The sequence below is a fragment of the Hypanus sabinus genome, chromosome 14 (genome assembly GCF_030144855.1).
Source record: "Hypanus sabinus isolate sHypSab1 chromosome 14, sHypSab1.hap1, whole genome shotgun sequence".
NCBI lineage: Eukaryota > Metazoa > Chordata > Chondrichthyes > Myliobatiformes > Dasyatidae > Hypanus > Hypanus sabinus.
In genome coordinates, this window is record NC_082719.1 from 4,203,118 (window position 1) to 4,222,167 (window position 19,050).

The following is a 19,050-nucleotide window of genomic DNA, read 5'->3' on the forward strand; positions in this document are numbered from 1 at the left end:
CAAGGGTTTTGTGTCTGTGAAGGAAGGGTCTCCCCTAGTTCCAGTGAGAATCTGGTACAATACTGGAGCCTTTCAGTCATTGATATTAAGTGCTGTCCTAGAATTTGGTGACAAGACAAAAATGGACTGGGTGAATTCTCTGGAAGGTATTGGTAAGCGAGCAGAGGTCGTGCCTTTGCACAAAATAATTTTGAAACGTGACTTAGTGTCTGGACCAGTTGAGGTGGGGATATGGCCTAAATTACTGATAGCTAACATGGACATCTTGTTGGGAAATGACCTGGCAGGAAAAGATGTATACCCAGGGTTACAGCTAACAAGCAGGCCTGCTGTTAGTGAGACAAGCGCAGACAGTGAACTTTATCCCACGTGCGCGGTCACAAGAAGCATAACAATGAAGGCTGCAGAAGTGAAGCGATCTGGATGGGAGGAGCCAGGTGCCCGCGATAGCAAAGACAGGGGTTATCCTACTGACTTATCTGAAACTTTTCTACCATCCGTGTTCGACCCGGACTCAGGTAGTGAGGCAGATAAGAGGGGTTTGTCATTGTCCAGGAGGAAGCTTATGATAGGGATCCTGAGATTACAGTTTTAAAAGAGACAGCTCTTTCTGAGGATGAGATTCAAAGGGAGTCAGTGGGTCACTATCTGGGTATTAATGAGGAAGTGAAGACCATCGACAGTACCTGCTGATGAGGATTGGGCCATGGTGCACCAAGTGGTGGTTCCAAAGGGTTACCGTACAGAAATTTTAAATATGGCTCATAAAATGCCTTTAGGGGGCATCCTGGAATTAGAAAGACAGGACACAAGATTATGAAAGAATTTCATTGGCCGGGTATAAGAAAGGATGTGGCTATTTTTTGTAAAACTTGTCACACATGTCAAGTGGTAGGGAAACCAAATCAGACTATCCCAAAGGCACCACTTCGCCCCATGCCAGCTTTTGACAAACCTTTCTCCAGGGTCATTGTGGATTATGTTGGCCCACTGCCGAAGACTGCAGGTGGCCACCAATACTTGTTAACCATTATGTGCGCTTCCTCTAGGTTCCCAGAAGCAATACCCCTCAGGAACCTAAAGGCTAAAACAGTGGTGAAGGTACTTACTAAGTTCTTCATGTTAGTGGGTCTGCCCAAGGAGATACAATCAGATCAGGGCCATAATTTGACATCGGTGTATTTCAACAGATAGTTACGGAACTGGGAGTGCAACAAATTTTGTCCACGGCATTCCATTCCCAATCCCAGGAGCGATAGAGAGATTTCACTCTACCCTCAAAACCATCATTAAAACATGCTGTATGGAAAACGAAAAGCATTGGGATGAGAGTATACCTTTTCTCCTATTTGCAATAAGAGATTCGATCCAGGAATCGTTGGGGTTCAGTCCGTTTGAGCTTGTGTTCGGTCATAGGCCTCAAGGACCCTTGACCTTACTGAGAGAGCAATGGTCTCAGAAGGGCTCAGAAGAGCAGGGCTTGTGACCTTGTGAAACAAAATCTCCATGACTCCCAGGCTGATATGAAGCGCTGGTATGACAAATAGGCGAGGGGGCAAAGTTATGAGGTTGGAGATAAGGTTTTGGTTTTGTTTCCCTTGGAGAGTAACCCTCTCCAGGCTCAATTTAGTGGACCTTACGAAATAATGAGGAAAATTGATGAGCTGAACTATGTTATCAGAACACCTGGTAGAAGGAATGCCACTCAATTAGTGCATGTGAACCTAATCAAACCTTATTTTGACTCTAAATCCGTATCAGTTGGGGTCATGACCAAACAAGACCCAGCTGCAAAGACTAGCCCAGAGATGATGAGGGAGTGTAATGAGCAGTGTCTGGTTTCAGCTTGACTCAGGAATGCCAGTGTTTTGGAGAACACAGACAGTAAAATTAACCACCTGGAACCGAAGCAACAACAACAGATAAAGGAGTAATTGGCAAACATTCTGATCGATTCCCAGATAGACCGAGGTAGTGTAGTATAGCTACACAAGATGTCATTGTGGGGCAGGCTGATCCAGTGGAACAGCACCCCTGCAGGATGAATTTAGAACGTAGTAACATAATGGAACAGGAAATTTAATATATGTAGGCCAATGGTATTATCAGGCCATCCACCTCTGCGTGGGCTTCCCCATGCGTGATAGTTCCCAAGCCCGATGGGACAATGAGATTTTTCACAGATTATAGAAAGGTCAACACAATAACCAAAACAGATGCTGACCCTATTCCCAGAATAGATGACTGCATCGATAGGGTGGGGGGCTAAGTACCTAACAAAAATTGACCTGCTAAAAGGGTACCTTAACCGATAGGGCTCGAGAGATATCGGCATTTGTCACCCCCTCGGGGTTGTATGAGTATAATGTGATGCCTTTAGGGATGAAAAATGCTCCTTGGGCATTCCAACGTATGAGAAACTCTGTGATTCAAGGCTTGAAGAATACTGGGGCATACATTGACAATTTAGTAGTATGGAATGACACGTGGGAGGAACACATTGTAACAGTAGAGAAATTATTTGACCGGCTCTCTAAAGCTAATCTGACAGTGAACCTTGCCAAGAGTGAGTTTGGTCACGCCAGGGTCACATATCTTGGTTACGTGGTGGGCCAGGGTCAGCTGGCTCCTGTGAAAGGGAAAGTTCAGGCTATCGCTGATTTACCCATTCCAATGGGTAAGAGACCCTTGAGAAAGTTTTTGGGTATGGTGGGGTATTATTGAAAATTTTGCAAGAACTTTGCGGATATTGCCCTTCCACTGACAAAACTGTTGAGTAAGAGTGAACAATTTGTGTGGAATGAGTGTTGCCAAAAGGTATTTGAACGGTTAAAGGGTATCTTGTGTCACCATCCAGTGCTAAAGGCACTGGACTTCACTAAGCCGTTCTCCCTAATGACACTAGCGATGAAGCTACAGGAGCAGTGTTAATACAGGGGTGAGCTGATGGTTTTTTAAAAACTTTTTTAATTGAGTTTTCAAATAATTACAGAAAGAAAAAGAAAATATGTAAAAAATATATACCCTTCCCCCCTCCCCTTAACCCCTCCCCCAACATCAAGAAAGAAAGAAAGAAAGAAAGAAAGAAAGAAAGAAAGAAAGAAAGAAAGAAAGAAAGAAAGAAAGAAAGAAAGAAAGAAAGAAAGAAAGAAAGAAAGAAAGAAAGAAAGAAATGAAAGAGTGCCTGGATACCGGGAGATCCCCACATGCTCCATGGAGTTCGTAATAACTTTAGTATATATATTTATTTCTTTCCCCAAATAACCAATTATTTTATCTTCGGAGCACCTATCTATTTAATCCTGTCTTTTGTAAATAAGGACGCCAAATTTTCAAAAATGTTTCATATTTATCTCTTAAATTATAAGTAATTTTTTCAAGTGGAATACAGCTGTAAATTTCATCCTTCCAACAATCTATACTTAAGTATGCATCCGATTTCCAACTAACTGCAATAGCCTTTGCCAGTGCAATTTTTAGAAATTCTTTCTGATATTTATTCAATTTGGGTTTCGATTTTATCCCTTCAATATCATCTAATAAAAATAATATTGGATTATGTGGAAGTTGTGTTCCAATAATTTGTTCCAATAAAACTCTTAAGTTTGTCCAAAAAGGTTGAATTTTAGAACAAGACCAAGTAGAATGTAAAAAAGTACCAATTTCTTGGTTACATCGGAAACACTGATCGGATAAATTTGGGTTTAATTTATTTATTTTCTGGTGTAATATATAATTGATGTAAAAAATTTTATTACACTAATCTTAACCAGACATTTATTGTATTTGTCATACTATCAAGACATAGTCTTGACCAATTTGTTTCTTCAATTTTAGTATTCAAGTCACTTTCCCATTTTTGTCTTGACTTATGGACTCCTTGTTTAATTGCCTGTTTTTGAATCAAGCTATACATACAAGAAATAAATTTTTTAGTCTTTCCTTTTTGAATTAAAGTTTCTATTTCATTAGATTTCGGCAATAACATTGTTTGGCCTAATTTTTCTCTTAAATAAGTCCTTAATTGGAAGTAACAAAAATGAGTGTTGTTTGATACTTTATATTTATTCTTTAATTGATCAAATGACATTAATATACCTCCTTCAAAACAATCTCCGATATATCTAATCCCTTTTTGAAACCAATTATATAAAAGTTGATTATCCATTGTAAAAGGAATGTCTATTTTGAATTAAAGATCTCTTTGCTAATAAAGATTTCTTTGTCTCATCATCAACATTTATCTTATTCCATAAGTCAATCAAATGTTTTAATATAGGAGATTCTTTCTTTTCCCATATCCATTTAGATTAAAATCTTCTGGTGTATTTTCTCCTATTTTATCTAGTTCTATTCTAATCCATGCCGGTCTATCTCTCTCAAAAAAAAAGATGCAATAAATCTAAGTTGATTTGCTTTATAATAATTCTTAAAATTTGGAAGTTGTAACCCTCCTAGATCAAATTTCCATGTCAATTTTTCCAACGATATTCTTGACATCTTACCTTTCCAAAGAAACTTCCTCACATATTTATTTAACTCTTGAAAAAACTTCTGGGGTAGTTGTATTGGTAGTGATTGAAATAAGTATTGTAGTCTAGGGAATATATTCATTTTTATGGTATTTACTCTACCTACTAATGTTATTGGTAATACCATCCATTTATCAAGATCTTCTTGAATTTTTTTCAGTAACGGTAAGTAATTTAATTTATTAAGTTCTTTATATCATTATCAACTATTATACCAAATATTTTATACCATTTGCCGGCCATCTAAATTGAGTTATTAATCGACATTGACTATAATCTCCTTTAATAAGAGGTAAATTTTCACTTTTATCCCAATTTATTTTATAACCTGATATTTTCCCATATTCTTCTAATCTATAGGATAATTTACGCAACAAGTGCAATGGGTTTGTTAAATAAAGCAGAACATCATCAGCAAATAAGTTAATCTTGTATTCTTCCTGATTAACTCTGAAACCCTTAATATCTGGGTCCATTCTAATTAATTCAGCTAATAGTTCTATTGCCAACACAAATAAAGCAGGTGATAATGGACAACCTTGCCTAGTTGACCTCGTTAATTGAAATGGTGTTGAAATTTGACCATTTGTCACTACTTTAGCTTTGGGATTAATATTTAAGGTTTTAATCCATTTTATAAAAGATACCCCTAATCCATATTTTTCCAGTACCTTAAATAAAAAAATCCCATTCCAATCTATCAAATGCTTTTTCTGCATCTAAAGCAACTACCACACCCATTTCCTCCCTCTTCTGTGCCAAATGAATTATACTAAATAACGGAGTTACATTATATGCCGATTGTCAATTTTTAATAAATCCTGTTTGCTCTGTATGTACTAATTTTGGTAAATATTTAGATAATCTGTTAGATAAGATTTTTGCCATTATTTTATAATCAGTGTTTAATAAAGAAGTAGGTCTATACGTTGCTGGCTTTAAAAGATTTCTATCTTTTTTGGCAATACTATTAAAATAGCTGTCGAAAAAGATTCTGGAAGTTTATGCGTTCTTTCCACTTGATGTATTAACTCCATAAAAGGAGGAATTAATAAATCTTTAAACTTTTTATAAAATTCAGGCGGAAAACCATCTTCTCCTGGAGATTTATTACTTTGAAGTGATCCTAGGGCTCCTTCGACCTCTTTCAATGTAAAAGGCATATCTCATCCCTTCTGTTCTTCCGTATTTAATTTTGGAAGAGTTATTTGTGATAAAAACCTTTCTATCTTGACATTATCATTTTGTGATTCTGATTTATACAACTCAGAATAAAAATACTTAAAAATTTCATTAATTTCTGAAGGTTTATAAGTAATTTTATTTACTCTTGTTCGAATTGCATTTATTGTTTTAGAAATCTGGTCTGTTTTTAACTGCCATGCAAGGACCTTATATGATCTTTCACCTAGTTCATAATATCTCTGTTCTCATAAGTGCTTTTTCTGTTCGATATATCTGAAGTGTATTATATTGTAACTTCTTATTAATAAGTTGTCTTTGTTTCTCTTCTGTCATATTTCTTTGAGATTCTTTTTCTAATTTTGTAATCTCTTTTTCCAATTGATCTATTTCTATCATATATACCCTCTTAATTTTAGAAGTATAACTTATTATCTGACCTCTCAAATATGCCTTCATTGCTTCCCATAATATAAGTTTATCATCAACTGAATGTGAATTTGTATCTAAAAAGAACTGAATCTGCTTTTTCATAAAATCACAAAAATCTTGACGCTTTAGTAACATTGAATTAAATCTCCATCTATAAATTGATTCCTCTTTATCTATCATTATCATTGTCATTATCAAAGGAGAATGATCTGACAATATTCTCACTTTATATTCCATATTTTTCATTCTATCTTGAATATTCATTGATAATAGGAAAAAATCTATCCTGGAATATGTTTTATGTCTATTTGAATAAAATGAATAATCTCTTTCTTTTAGATTAATTCTTCTCCATATATCAATCAAATTTAAGACTTTCATCAATGATAGAGTTAATTTTACTACTTTTGATTTTGTGACAACCTTTGTTGATCTATATAAAACTGGATCTAGACAAAAGTTAAAATCTCCACCTATTAATATTTTGTCATGTGCGTTAGCTAAATTCAAAAAGACCTCTTGTATCAATTTTACATCATTTTCATTTGGTGCATAAATATTCATAAGAGTCCATAGTTCTGAAAAAATTTGACAATGTATAATTACGTATCTCCCTGCCGAATCAATTAATACATTTTGTATTTTAATTGGTAAATTTTTATTAACCAAAATTGCAACTCCTCTCGCCTTTGAATTAAATGAAGCTGCAATAACATTTCCAACCCAGTCTTTTTTTAATTTCTGATGTTCTATGTCTGTTAAATGTGTTTCTTGTAAAAAGGCTATATCTGTTTTCATTTTTTTAAATGTATGTTAAAATTATTTTTCTTTTCACCGGTCCATTAAGCCCATTAACATTAAAACTTAAAAAATTCAGTAAATTAGTCATTGTTTTTAATTATGTTACTCCAATCTATAATAATACCTGATCTTTCAACTTTCATGGTATCTTGGGAAATCTTTTTAAAATTCTCCATGTTGCTATGTGTGTCCCCACCGATCATCCAGGCAGAAAGATAGAAGAAAAATAGAGTATAAAGAAAAAAACAAAATACCCCACTACTAATGTTGTGAAAAAAAAAGAGCACAACATTACCCCCCTCTGTTGTACGGGTCATGACGAACACCATGATTACACACGTGAATCCCTTAGTAATTGATCCAAAGCTCCCCAGCACCCCCTCAAGATAAAAAAGTATATATATATAAGAAGAAAAAAATACTATTCTCCATTAGTATTTCTGAAATTTTGCTTTTCTCCCCTGTATCATCCTTAAACGTCCATCACTTCCATTCACTGTCTCTATCTTCATCTTTAATCCATTACACTTGGAAATCTCTATGTGTAATTAGTGAGTAGATGGAAGTTTTTGTGCGAACTCCTTCACTTCTCAATAATCGGTAAAAAATCTTCTTTTTCCCTCCTCCAAAAAAATTACCAGTGTTGCTGGGTGACGCATTATAAATTTATAACCCTTTTCCCATAAAACTTTTTTTGCTGGGTTAAATTCCTTCTTCCTCTTCAAAAGGTTATAACTTATATCAGGATAAAAAAGAACTGCATTCCCTGTTATGATCAATGGCCTGTTTCTCTTTTTGGCACATTGGGCAGCCGCCTTCAGGATCTTTTCTTTATCTTGGTATCTTAAGCATTTTATCAAAATTGATCGTGGATTTTGATCAGCTTGAGGTCTTGACCTTAAGGCTCTATGAGCCCTTTCAATCTCAATTAGAGTTTCTCCTTCCATTTCCAATTTTTCAGTGATCCATTTTTGAAAAAAATTTATTGGATCTTCTCCTTCTATATCTTCTTTAAGTCCAACAATTTTAATATTGTTTCATCTACTAAAATTTTCAAGCTTATCAATTTTTTCCATAAATTGTTTTCTTTCTGATATCCAGGCAGTAATATCATCTTCCATGTTATTCATTCTTTCAACCATGTTTTCCATTGTAGTTTCCAAATCTATAATTCTCTTTTCCAGTTTTTTCCTCTTTTTGTCATTTTATCAAACATAATCTCCATATTTACCACTTTTTTGATTACTTTTAATGCGTTTAATTTTTCTAATTTACGCATTATTTGCATCAAAGTCTTATCTATATTTCCAGAAAAAATTTTACCTCCATCTTCGTCTGATCTTCCCAGAGAATCTGACTCTCTCTCAGATTCACTTTCACTTTTGGTTTCAGTCGTAACTGGGATTTGTAGTTCTGGTTGCTCCCATTTGCGCATGCGCCTTCCTTCATGTTTGTGCAGTCTTTGTTGATCTTTTTCTTTAGAAATGGTCGATGTTGCCGTAGTTTCCTGTTCTGTATTGCCGGTGGTATAATGTACCTGAGCCCGCGGTTCTTTGGCAGAAGTGGAACTTGATTCTGTTCCAACTTGCGTTGTCTTCACAGTAATAGTTTTCTTCATCTTCTGTTTGTGAGACATAACTTGAAACAATCCGGAGCAATGTATAAATAACCTTTAGAAAGTATTAACTAACTTTTCTTCACTTAAACATTAATTTATTGATTTTTTACGGGAGCTGGGTTGCAGCGTCTTGATCCTATGTCATCATGTGACGTTCCCCCGAGATGATGGTATTGAACATGTGGTGGCATACTTTTCCAGAAAGTTTAATGTGCATCAGAAAAAATACTCGACAATAGAAAAGAATTGCTGTCCCTCATTTTTGCATTACAACATTTCGAGGTTTATATCAATGCCGCACAAAAGCCATTAGTGGTGTACACTGACCACAACCCTTTGGTGTTTTTAGATAAGATTAAAGATCGAAATTGGTGTTTATTAAACTGGAGCCTGTGTTTACAGCAGTTTGATATCGAGATAAGACACTTAAAGGATACAGACAATGCCTATCCCGCTGTTAAAAAAATGCTGATGAACTGCTAAATGCTAAATGTACACTTTGTGAAGTAGAATGTCGTGCTTGGTGTGTAGAATTTGTGCTCAAAGATCAAAAAGATCAAAATTTTCCCAAAAGGGAGAAGGTGTCATGCAGATGAGAAACTGCTAGAAAATTCCGCAGTCTAATGAACAAGGAGGCAATTAAAAGAGAGAGAGGACTCTGACTTGGTTTTGATAACATTTTTAATTGTGACCTTGAGAGAGAGAGTACGGTGCCAGCTGAGACACTAGCTGGGAAGTCACCATGGTAACAGCTTAGAGCGGTTGAGTTAACGGACAGCTGGAATTTTGAATGGATTATAAAAAGTTGAGGCTTTTGGTCTGATAATGGCAGAGGAGACACAACACGGAGGAATTGCAGAAGCTACCCAAGAAACCACTGGTGGAGTTTAAGGCCACCACGAGGGTGGAGGCCACGGACCGATTAATTTCGACCCATGATTACCAGTGCGGGTAAGAGTTTGCCTGTGGGGGTCTGCTGGTGGTGAACCCGTGCTGTGGGTTAGTAGACCAGTAGGGGCTCTGTCCATCTGAGACTGTGCAGGGTTCACACAAAGTGACTCTAAAGACTTCGGAAGCAAGAACAACTAAAGCTGCCAACATAAACGTCAACTCAATTAATTCTCTCTCCCTCCATCAATTCAACTCGATGCAACACAAAGTGAACTGAACTGCTTAAACTTACCTGACACGGTAAGACTACCTCCAGGATTATTATCTTTGTATCCACACACACACACTCACAGGGAGATATATATATATATAAATAAAATAGTTTATAATTTGTATCGTATTATCCAGTTTTAATGATATTAATTCGTAGTAGTAATAAATATAGTCTTAATTTATAGTAAACCAGACTCCAGGTGTGTTCCATTTCTGCTGGTCCTTTTCAACTTTCACAGGATTCGTGACAGGAAGAAGCACAGTTGATGTTTTGGGCCGAGACTCTTCATCCAAAGAGCATGAATGGCAGCATAATTTTACTGGCAATGGCTACAAATTGCTTTCATCAAGAAATTCAGTCGGCAATCATTTCTTTGTGTAATGGCATTAAAATCATTTTTCTCAAAATTAAGTATGATATTAATAATATTGTGTTACATACCATTCTCAAAGTTTGGTTGATTCTTGCTGTTGAAATTGGGAAACACTGGCACCTAAATATGGTGTCCTCATCAGGGCCTTATGGAATACAATTAGTTCTCACATACTGCTCCCTTGGATCATTATGGGAAATTTATACTAACTTTGCTGTGTGTGAGAAATCATTTCACTTCCAGATTCTATGCTGAACTGTGGCTCATTGTATAAACCATTATCTTTATTTGTTCTTATCCCATTCAAGACAGGACTGATGCCAACACTAGTCTCTGCCATTGTGCACGCAGATTTCTGATAATGTTATCCAGCTCACAAATCCATGATCTCCCTATCATCTGGGCCCTGACCGTAGTACCTTGGCTTTCCAAGCCTCCAACCACCCATCCCTGCAGCTCTCTGAGGCCCACATATTGAACTCCAATATTCCCAAATTCCACAACTTAACCTTCCATTTCTTCTAATACTGAGCTCAAGCCTGGTATTTTCTTTGTGTCCTCCCTCAAGAAATGGCCCAATTATTCTTCATTCCCAGCTGACCCAAGGCACATAGACTCTACTCACTCTCCCCTCACTCCTTACCTCAATGTGCAGGATCTTCACTCTCTCTCTGCAGCCCCCACTCTTGAATTTCAACCCAATCTGATGAACTGTCAGGTTTATAGTTGCTCTCCAAACATTTCCTTATTCTTGACCATTAAGTGATAAACTTATACTGACATTAGGACTTACTGAAGTTTGCAAATGGGGCCAGAGTGGATTTATCCACAATCAGAATATGTATTGGTGCCCCACTAAAATACCTGTATTTTTGGATGGAAAGAATTTTTATGCATTTTTTTGGGCATTACTCACGGTGAGGAAATAACGTAAGGTTGGCTGGATAGACGTTATAGACTGGATTGGGTGACGAGCTGAACAGTGTTGACAATGGACTATATTTTAAGCCCAGACACAGTCTGAACCATTCAGAGAAGAGGAGTAAATAACAAGAAGTAATACAGCCCCTTATAAATGGGAACACTCAGCTTCCATCTGACCCAAAATACCTCTGGAATTGAGCAATCCTGCCCACACACCTGATTCACTGCCAACTGTTCAATCAATTCAGTCGATGTAGTACAGTATTGCCTTTTTTACATCAACTGATAGCTTAATGTAAACCCTAAAACTTCCCTTTTCACATTTTTTGAAAATCTTATCTAAAGCTGACCAAAGAAAATATTGGATAAGTCTGGTTAGAGTCATAGGAAATTACAGCACAGAAACAGGCCAGTCAGCTCATCTAGTCCATGCCGAACCATTTAAACTGCCTACTCTCATCAACCTGCACTGGAACCATAGCCCTCCATACCCCTACTATCCATGTAACTATCTAAATTTCACTTAAATGATGAAATTGAGCTCACATGCACCACTTGCACTGGCTGCTCATTCCACACTCTTATGACCCTCTAAGTGAAGACGTTTCCCCTCATGCTCCCTTTAAACTTTTCACCTTTCCCCCTTAATCTCTGACCACCACCTAACCTCAGTGGAAAAAGACTGATTGCAAGTATCCTACTTATACCCTCATAATGGTGTATTCCTCTATCAAATCTCATTTCAGCCTTCTATGTTCCAAGGAATAAAGTCCTAACTTATTCAATCTTTCCTTATAACTCGTCCTCCAAACCAAGCAACATCCTTGTACATTCAAAAATAGGTAATGATATAAATCTAGAAGATTAGCAGGAAGGAGCTTAAGAATGAAATTAGGAGAGCCAGGTGGGGCCATGAGAAGACCTTGGCAGACAGGATTAAGGAAAACCCCACGGCATTGTACAAGTATGTGAAGAGCAAGAGGATAAGACATGAGAGAATAGGACCTATCAAGTGTGACAGTGGAAAAGTGTGTATGGAACCGGAGGAAATAGCGGAGGTAATTAATGAATACTTTGCTTCAGTATTCACTATGGAAAAGGATCTTGGCGATTGTAGGGATGACTTGCAGTGGACTGAAAAGCTTGAGGATGTATTTATTAAGAAAGGATGTACTGGAGCTTTTGGAAAGCATCAAGTTGGATAGGTCACTGGGACTGGAAGGGATGTACCCCAGGCTACTGTGGGAGGTGAGGGAGGAGACTGCTGAGTCTCTGGCGATGATCTCTGCATCATCAATGAGGACGGGAGAAGTTCCGGAGGATTGGAGGGTTATGGATGTAGTTCTCTTATTCAAGAAAGGGAGCAGAGATAGCCCAACAAGTTATGCAAAACTGGGCTGAGAAGTGGCAGATAGAGTTCAATCCAGATAAGTTTGAAGTGGTTCATTTTGGTAGGTCAAATATGATGGCAGAATATAGTATTAATGGTAAGACTCTTAGCAGTGTGGAGGATCAGAGGGATCTTGGGGTCCAAGACCATGGGACACTCAAAGCTGCTGCACAGGTTGAATCTGTTGTTAAGAAGGCATATGGTGCATTGGCCTTCATCAATCGTGGGATTAAGTTTAAGAGCCGAGAGGTAATGTTGCAGCTATATCGCACCCTGGTCAGACCCCACTTGGAGTACTGTGCTCACTTCTGGTCACCTCACTGCAGGGATTGTGTGGAAACCATAGAAAGGGTGCATAGAAACCATAGAAAGATTAACAAGGATGTTGCCTGGATTGGGGAGCATGCCTTGTGAGAATAGGTTGAGTGAACTCAGCCTTTTCTCCTTGGAATGATGGAGTATGAGAGGTGACTTGATAGAGGTGTACAAGATAATGAGAGACATTGATCATGTGGATAGTCAGAGGCTTTTCCCCAGGGCTAAAATGGCTAGCATGAGAGGGCATAGTTTTAAAGTGTTTTGAAGAAGGTACAGAGGAGATGTCAGGGGTAATTTTTTTACACAGAGAGTGGTGAGTGTGTGGACTGGACTGCTGGCGACTCTGGTGGAGGCGGATATAATAGGGTCTTTTAAGAGACTCCTGGAAAGGTACATGGAGCTCAGAAAAATAGAGGGCTATGGGAACCCTAGGTAATTTCTAAGGTAAGGACATGTTTGGCTCAGCTTTGTGGGCCGAAGGGCCTGTATTGTGCTGTATGTTTTCAATGTTTCTATGTTTAGATTCGCAACTTTATTTACATCCTTCCTGTGGGTAGGTAGCCAAAACTACATACAAAACTGCAAATTAGGCCTCACCAATGTCTTACACAACTTGAACATAACATCCTATCTCCTATCATACTTTGATTTATGAAGGCTGATGCACTAAAAGCTTTCTTTACTGTCCTATCTTCCTGTGACACCACTTTCAATGAATTTTGGACCTGTATTCCCAGATCTCTTAGTTCTTCCACAGTCCTGAGTTCCTTGCTGTTCAATGTGTAAGACCTGTCCTGGTTGGACCTACCAAATCGCAACACCTCACAATTGTCCACATTAAATTCCATTTGCTGTTTCTCAGCCCATTTTTCTAACTGGTCCAGATCCTGCTGCAAGCCATGATTGTCTCCCTTGCTGTCCACAACACCCCCCCCCCCCCCCCCAAGCCTGGTGCCATCTGCAAATTTGCTGATGTAGTAAGCCACATTATCATCCAGGTCATTGCTATAGATGACAAGCAACAGTGGTCCCGGCACCAATACTTGTTGCGTTCCACTAGTCACAGGCCTCCAGTCAGTAAGGCAATGACCTGCTTCCGTTCTCCAATTTACTACCTTTTCTTGAGCGACTGAACCTTCTTTACCAACCTCCAATGCAGGATCTTTTAAATGCCATGTAGACAACATCCAGGGCCTTGCTTTCATCAACTTTCCTGGTAACTTCCTCTAAAATCTCTGTAAGATTAGTTGGACATGACCTACCATGCATGAGGCCATGTTGACTATCCTTAATCAGTCCATATCTATCCAAATACTCATATATCCAGTCCCCTAGAATACCTTCCGATACCTTTCCCACTGCTGATGTCAAGCTCACTGGCCTTTAATTTCTTGGTTTATTTTAGAGATATTGTTAAACAACATTGGCTATCCTCCAATCCTTATATTGAATCCAAAGTGATAGAAACTCATTATTGGTCACTTGCTGTAAACAGATAGCATTTATTTATTTTGATGGAGCTTAAATTTGTAAATAGAATGCTTCAGCAAATGGTAGTTTATATGTGCATTTAGCACAGGCAGCCAGGACAATTTTATAGGATATGCAGCATAAAGATAGGCATGTAGCCCAAAAGATGTTTATGCTTCAGATGAGTTCCCTCCAAGCCTTTTTTGCCTAATCCCATCAAAATATATATTACTTTATCATGCATTTTACCTTAGATGCATCCATTTAGGGTAGCCAACTGCATTTACCAACATTTATTAGCTCTGGCCTCTTACATAACTGGAGATATCTCCTCTACATCTAACCTTTTGCACTCTTTTATAACCTTAAAAACCTATTAATTCTGATTTTATGGGAGCAAATCTTCACTGGACTTACTTTTAAATTTGTAACAAAGTACTCTTAGTTTTCCAAGTGTGATCAACCCAAAGTTTTGTTTATAAACTTAACAGAACTTCTTTATTCTTCATGTTTTCCTTCAGTAAAGACAAGGAACCTTAAAGGATAGCTCATCTGCCTGTCTACGGTATCTCTCTCCTCTTTCTTAGTTGGTCTTTTTGCAGCTACCCATGCACACACACAGACACAGACTCAAACACATGGTCAAACGTATTACAAAACATGTACTATCGGTTCTCTAAAAAGCAGTGGACAAAAGAGTCAGGAGAAGAGACAATTCGAAATGGAAGTAGGTATGAATGGTAATTAGAAGTAATTGAAGTTGGTAAAGGTGCAAGATAGTTGAAGCAAGGAAGTTAGTTGGAGTGGACAAAAGTTTAGGGAAAAAATACAAATTGTGTTAGTAAAACCACAATTTTAGACTTGCATTAATTCAAATAATACCTTACCAAAAGCATTAAAAAAAAAACAACCAATTCTAACAGTATCTTTCATTGTAATAGGCTATATTGTTTCCAATACAGGGTGAAGAGGCTCATTACTGCGGCCTTCAACAAGAACCAGTTTCTTAAACGATTGGAGATGCAGCATATCCGAGACATGGTAGAGTGTATGTATGAGAAAAACTACCAAGTTGGTGACTACGTTATTAAGCAAGGCGAACCTGGAAACCATCTTTTTGTACTGGCAGGTTTGGAAAATTTGTAAAGTTCATGATTTTAGTGTTGAAGTTAGATTGGGAGAAGAACTGATCTGCTCATTATCATAGTTGGGTTTAATTGATGGAAATCCCTATTTAAAAGGACTGCTGAGAGGCCCAGAACCTTCTAAAATGCAATTACAGATAGAAATAGGTACTGGTTTTCCCAGTGATGACCAGAACCCAGAAAATAACTAATAAAAGTTTTTCAGTAGTATAGTGGGTGTGGTCTTAGGCTGACTTCTGATGGGAGACCTTTTCAAATGTGAGGCCCAGGTCTCATTTTCCTGTTGATCACAATAATAGGCATCTTGGGTTAAACTGGAGTAATGTTTGAGTGTTCCTGGTGTTACGTATCCCGTAACTGGATAACTTACCAGCAAAGATAGAGAGGTCCGTTGAAGTCTGATGTCACTATTTTCAAACGTTTTTATTTATAAAGGGGCACAAAAGTAAGGTTAATACAAACATTCAGATAATGCATGTCACCAATACTCAATCTAAAGTGCGGGTATGGTAATAATCATCATTAAGAAATGAGCTCTACTGTTGTCTAGGGGATAATATATTGTCCGTTGGAAATATAAAAGTCACTCAGAAGTCTGCAGGCTTCAGCCTTTTTGGAAATCGCTGGGTTTCACGAGGGGTGACTGAGAGACAGAGATTTGGGGAGAAGAGAAAGAACTTGCCGGGTCTTTATGAAGCTTCTGTGAAATCGGGGGAGCGTTGGTTCCCTCTCCCCGATGTTAGTTAAAAGCGGTTTTCCATGATTCCAGCCACAAATGCCAATCCCGGAATCTAACGCACATGGCTTCCTTCAGAATGGCTTCCTGCTGCTGCGGGAACACTCTCTCGTGTCTTCTTGGTGCGTCTGAGGGGGCTGTCCTCCTGATACTCTCCTTTATACTTCCTCACAGGGTCACGGGTGTCAATCAGGTTGGGATGATGCAATCTCTCTCTCAACCAGCCCACCTTGCCCGAGGGCTTTTCACGTGGTCTCCATGAGACAATAGTCACTGTCGCCTTATTTTGCATCCCGGGTGGAACGTGCTCTTCGGCACGTTTCTCTCTCTCCCACTTCCTGAGTCTATTCAGCACATCTCTCTCTCTCCCACTTCCTGGGTCTACTGACCCCCTCTCAATGGGTGCTCTTGCGATTCTCACAAAGGAGGGGGCTGGGATCATAACACTGAGCAAGAGAAAAGACAAATGATCAAGGTTGTTTTTTCTGGATCCTGGGCATCACAAAGCCCCAAAATATCACAGGAAAACAACTTTGAGTTGATACTGCATGCAATGTTGTCATAAATTGATAATCAGATTGCTATGTCTCTGATAGAACCCTGATTTGCATCCTATAAGTACTCAAATTAATGGGTGCTTCATCTGCCAAGTCATCAAAAGGCCCAGGAATATGATGTGGCACCCACATTAATTGCAAGAATATACCACTGTTATTGACTGTCCACATTCCTGTAAAGTGAATAGCCATAAACATAAAACAATGTCCAAAATAACATTCAAAGAAATGGTGAGATATTAGTAAGGCAGTACACACAAAATGCTGAAATATCTCAGCAAGTCAGGCAGCATCTGTGGAAGGGAATAGATAGTTGACGTTTCATATTGAGACCCTTCATCAGGACGCATTTCTTCAGCAGTTTGATCGAGGCAGAACTGCGCAAGTGCATGTATGTCAGCCAATGAAAACAGCGAGAAAAGTTTAAAGGGAGACACCTTATAGAGTGGGCATCAGAGGAGTGGGTGATGGAGTAGAGAGAGGGAGATAGAGGAGAAAGGCTTTGGATGAATGGAGCTGCGGCGATAACGGGTCAAAGTGAGGTAGGTTGCCTGTGTAGAATACAGACAAGAAAAATGTGTGTGAGGCCAGTGTTCTGTGCTCAGTGTCAGATGTGGGAAGTGCAGGAGACTCCCAGCCTTAGGAAGCTACAGCTCCTTAGAGAACATGTTAGGGAACCGGCGATGCAGCTCGATGACCTTCGTCTGGTCAGGGAAAGTGAGGAGGTGATAGAGAGGAGCCATAGACAGTCACACCATGGCCTGGGGAGACAGATAACTGGGTAACAGTCAGGAGAGGGAAGGGCAGGAGTCAGACGCTGGAGAGCACTCCTGTGGCTGTACCTCTTGACAATAAATACTCCTGCTTGAGTACTGTTGGAGGAGATGGCCTACCTGGGGGAAGCAACAGTAGCTGCACCTCCGGCACAGAGTCTGGCCCTGTGGCTCAGAAGGGTGGGGAAAGGAAGAGGAAGGCAATAGTGATAGGGGACTCTATAGTTAGGGGGTCAGACAGGCGATTCTGTGGACGCAGGAAAGAAGCACGGATGGTAGTTTGCCTCCCAGGTGCCAGGGTCTGGGATGTTTCTGGTCACGTCCACAATATCCTGAAGTGGGAAGGAGAAGAGCTGGAGGTCGTGGTACCTATTGGTACCAACGACATAGGCAGGAAAAAAGAAGGAGGTCCTGAAAGCAGACTACAGGGAGTTAGGAAGGAAGGTGAGAAGCAGGACCTCAAGGGTAGTAATCTCGACATTACTGCATGTGGCACGTGACGGTGAATATAGGAATAGAATGAGGTGGAGGATAAATACGTGGCTAAGGGATTGGAGCAGGGGGCAGCGATTCAGATTTCTGGATCATTGGGACCTCTTTTAGGGCAGGAGTGACCTGTATAAAAAGGATGGGTTGCACTTGAATCCCGGGGGGACCAATATCCTGGCGGGGAGGTTTGCTAAGGCTGTTAGGAGAGTTTAAACTAGAATTGTTGTGGGGTGGGAACTGAACTGAAGAGACAGAGGAAGAGGCAGTTGGCTCACAAATAGAGAAAGCTTGTAGACAGTGTGAGAGGGAGGATAGGCAGGTGATAGAGAAGGGATGCACTCAGACCGATTGTTTGAGATGTGTCTATTTTAATACAGGGAGTATTCTGAACAAAGCGGATGAGCTTAGAGCATGGATCAGCACTCAGAGCTATAATGTTGTGGCCTTTACAGAATTGGATGGCTAGCATGAGAGAGCACAGCTTTAAGGTACTTGGAAGTAGGTACAGAGGAGATGTCAGGGGTAAGTTTTTTACGCAAAGAGTGGTGAGTGTGTGGAATGGGCTGCCAGCAACGGTGGTGGAGGTGGATACCATAGGGTCTTTTAAGAGACTCCTGGACAGGTACGTTGAGCTCAGAAAAATAGAGGGCTATGGGAACCCTAGGTAATTTCTAAGGTAAGGACATGTTCGGTACAGCTTTGTGGGCTGAAGGGCCTGTATTGTGCTGTAGGTTTTCTATGTTTCTCTGCATCTACAGAATCTCTTGTTTTTATAAGATATTAGAAGATGTTCCTTAAGGGAGAAATATTCCCTCCTCTTTTTCTGACAGTGTCTTTGATATCTTTCTATTGACCTGAAAAGACAGCAATTCTAAGAAGACCGAACTCTCTTTGAGCACTTGAAATTTCTGCTCAAGTGCCTGGAGTGGAAATTGATCCCATAGCCCTCTATCACAAGTATTGAGAGCACTATCGACTGAGCCAGGGTTTTTATAATTAAATAAGGAATACATGTGGTTAACAAATCAATGACTAGAAGTATTTTTAATGTTAAAGCCAGATGATTGACTGTCTCCCAAATGACCATCTAGTAGATCTGAACTAATGCTTTCAAAAATTTGTTTACAAAAAGATGATCCGTATCC

General features: G+C 39.0%; 1 protein-coding gene across 1 annotated transcript in view; it reads left to right on the forward strand.

The window, feature by feature from the left end:
- prkg2 (protein kinase cGMP-dependent 2) overlaps positions 1 to 19,050 on the forward strand; it is a 128,916-nt gene that overhangs the window by 22,241 nt on the left and 87,625 nt on the right. Inside the window, exon 2 of the mRNA XM_059988492.1 lies at positions 15,168 to 15,334. Coding sequence (XP_059844475.1) covers positions 15,168 to 15,334 — 167 coding nt within the window. The remainder of the gene's footprint in view (positions 1 to 15,167; positions 15,335 to 19,050) is intronic.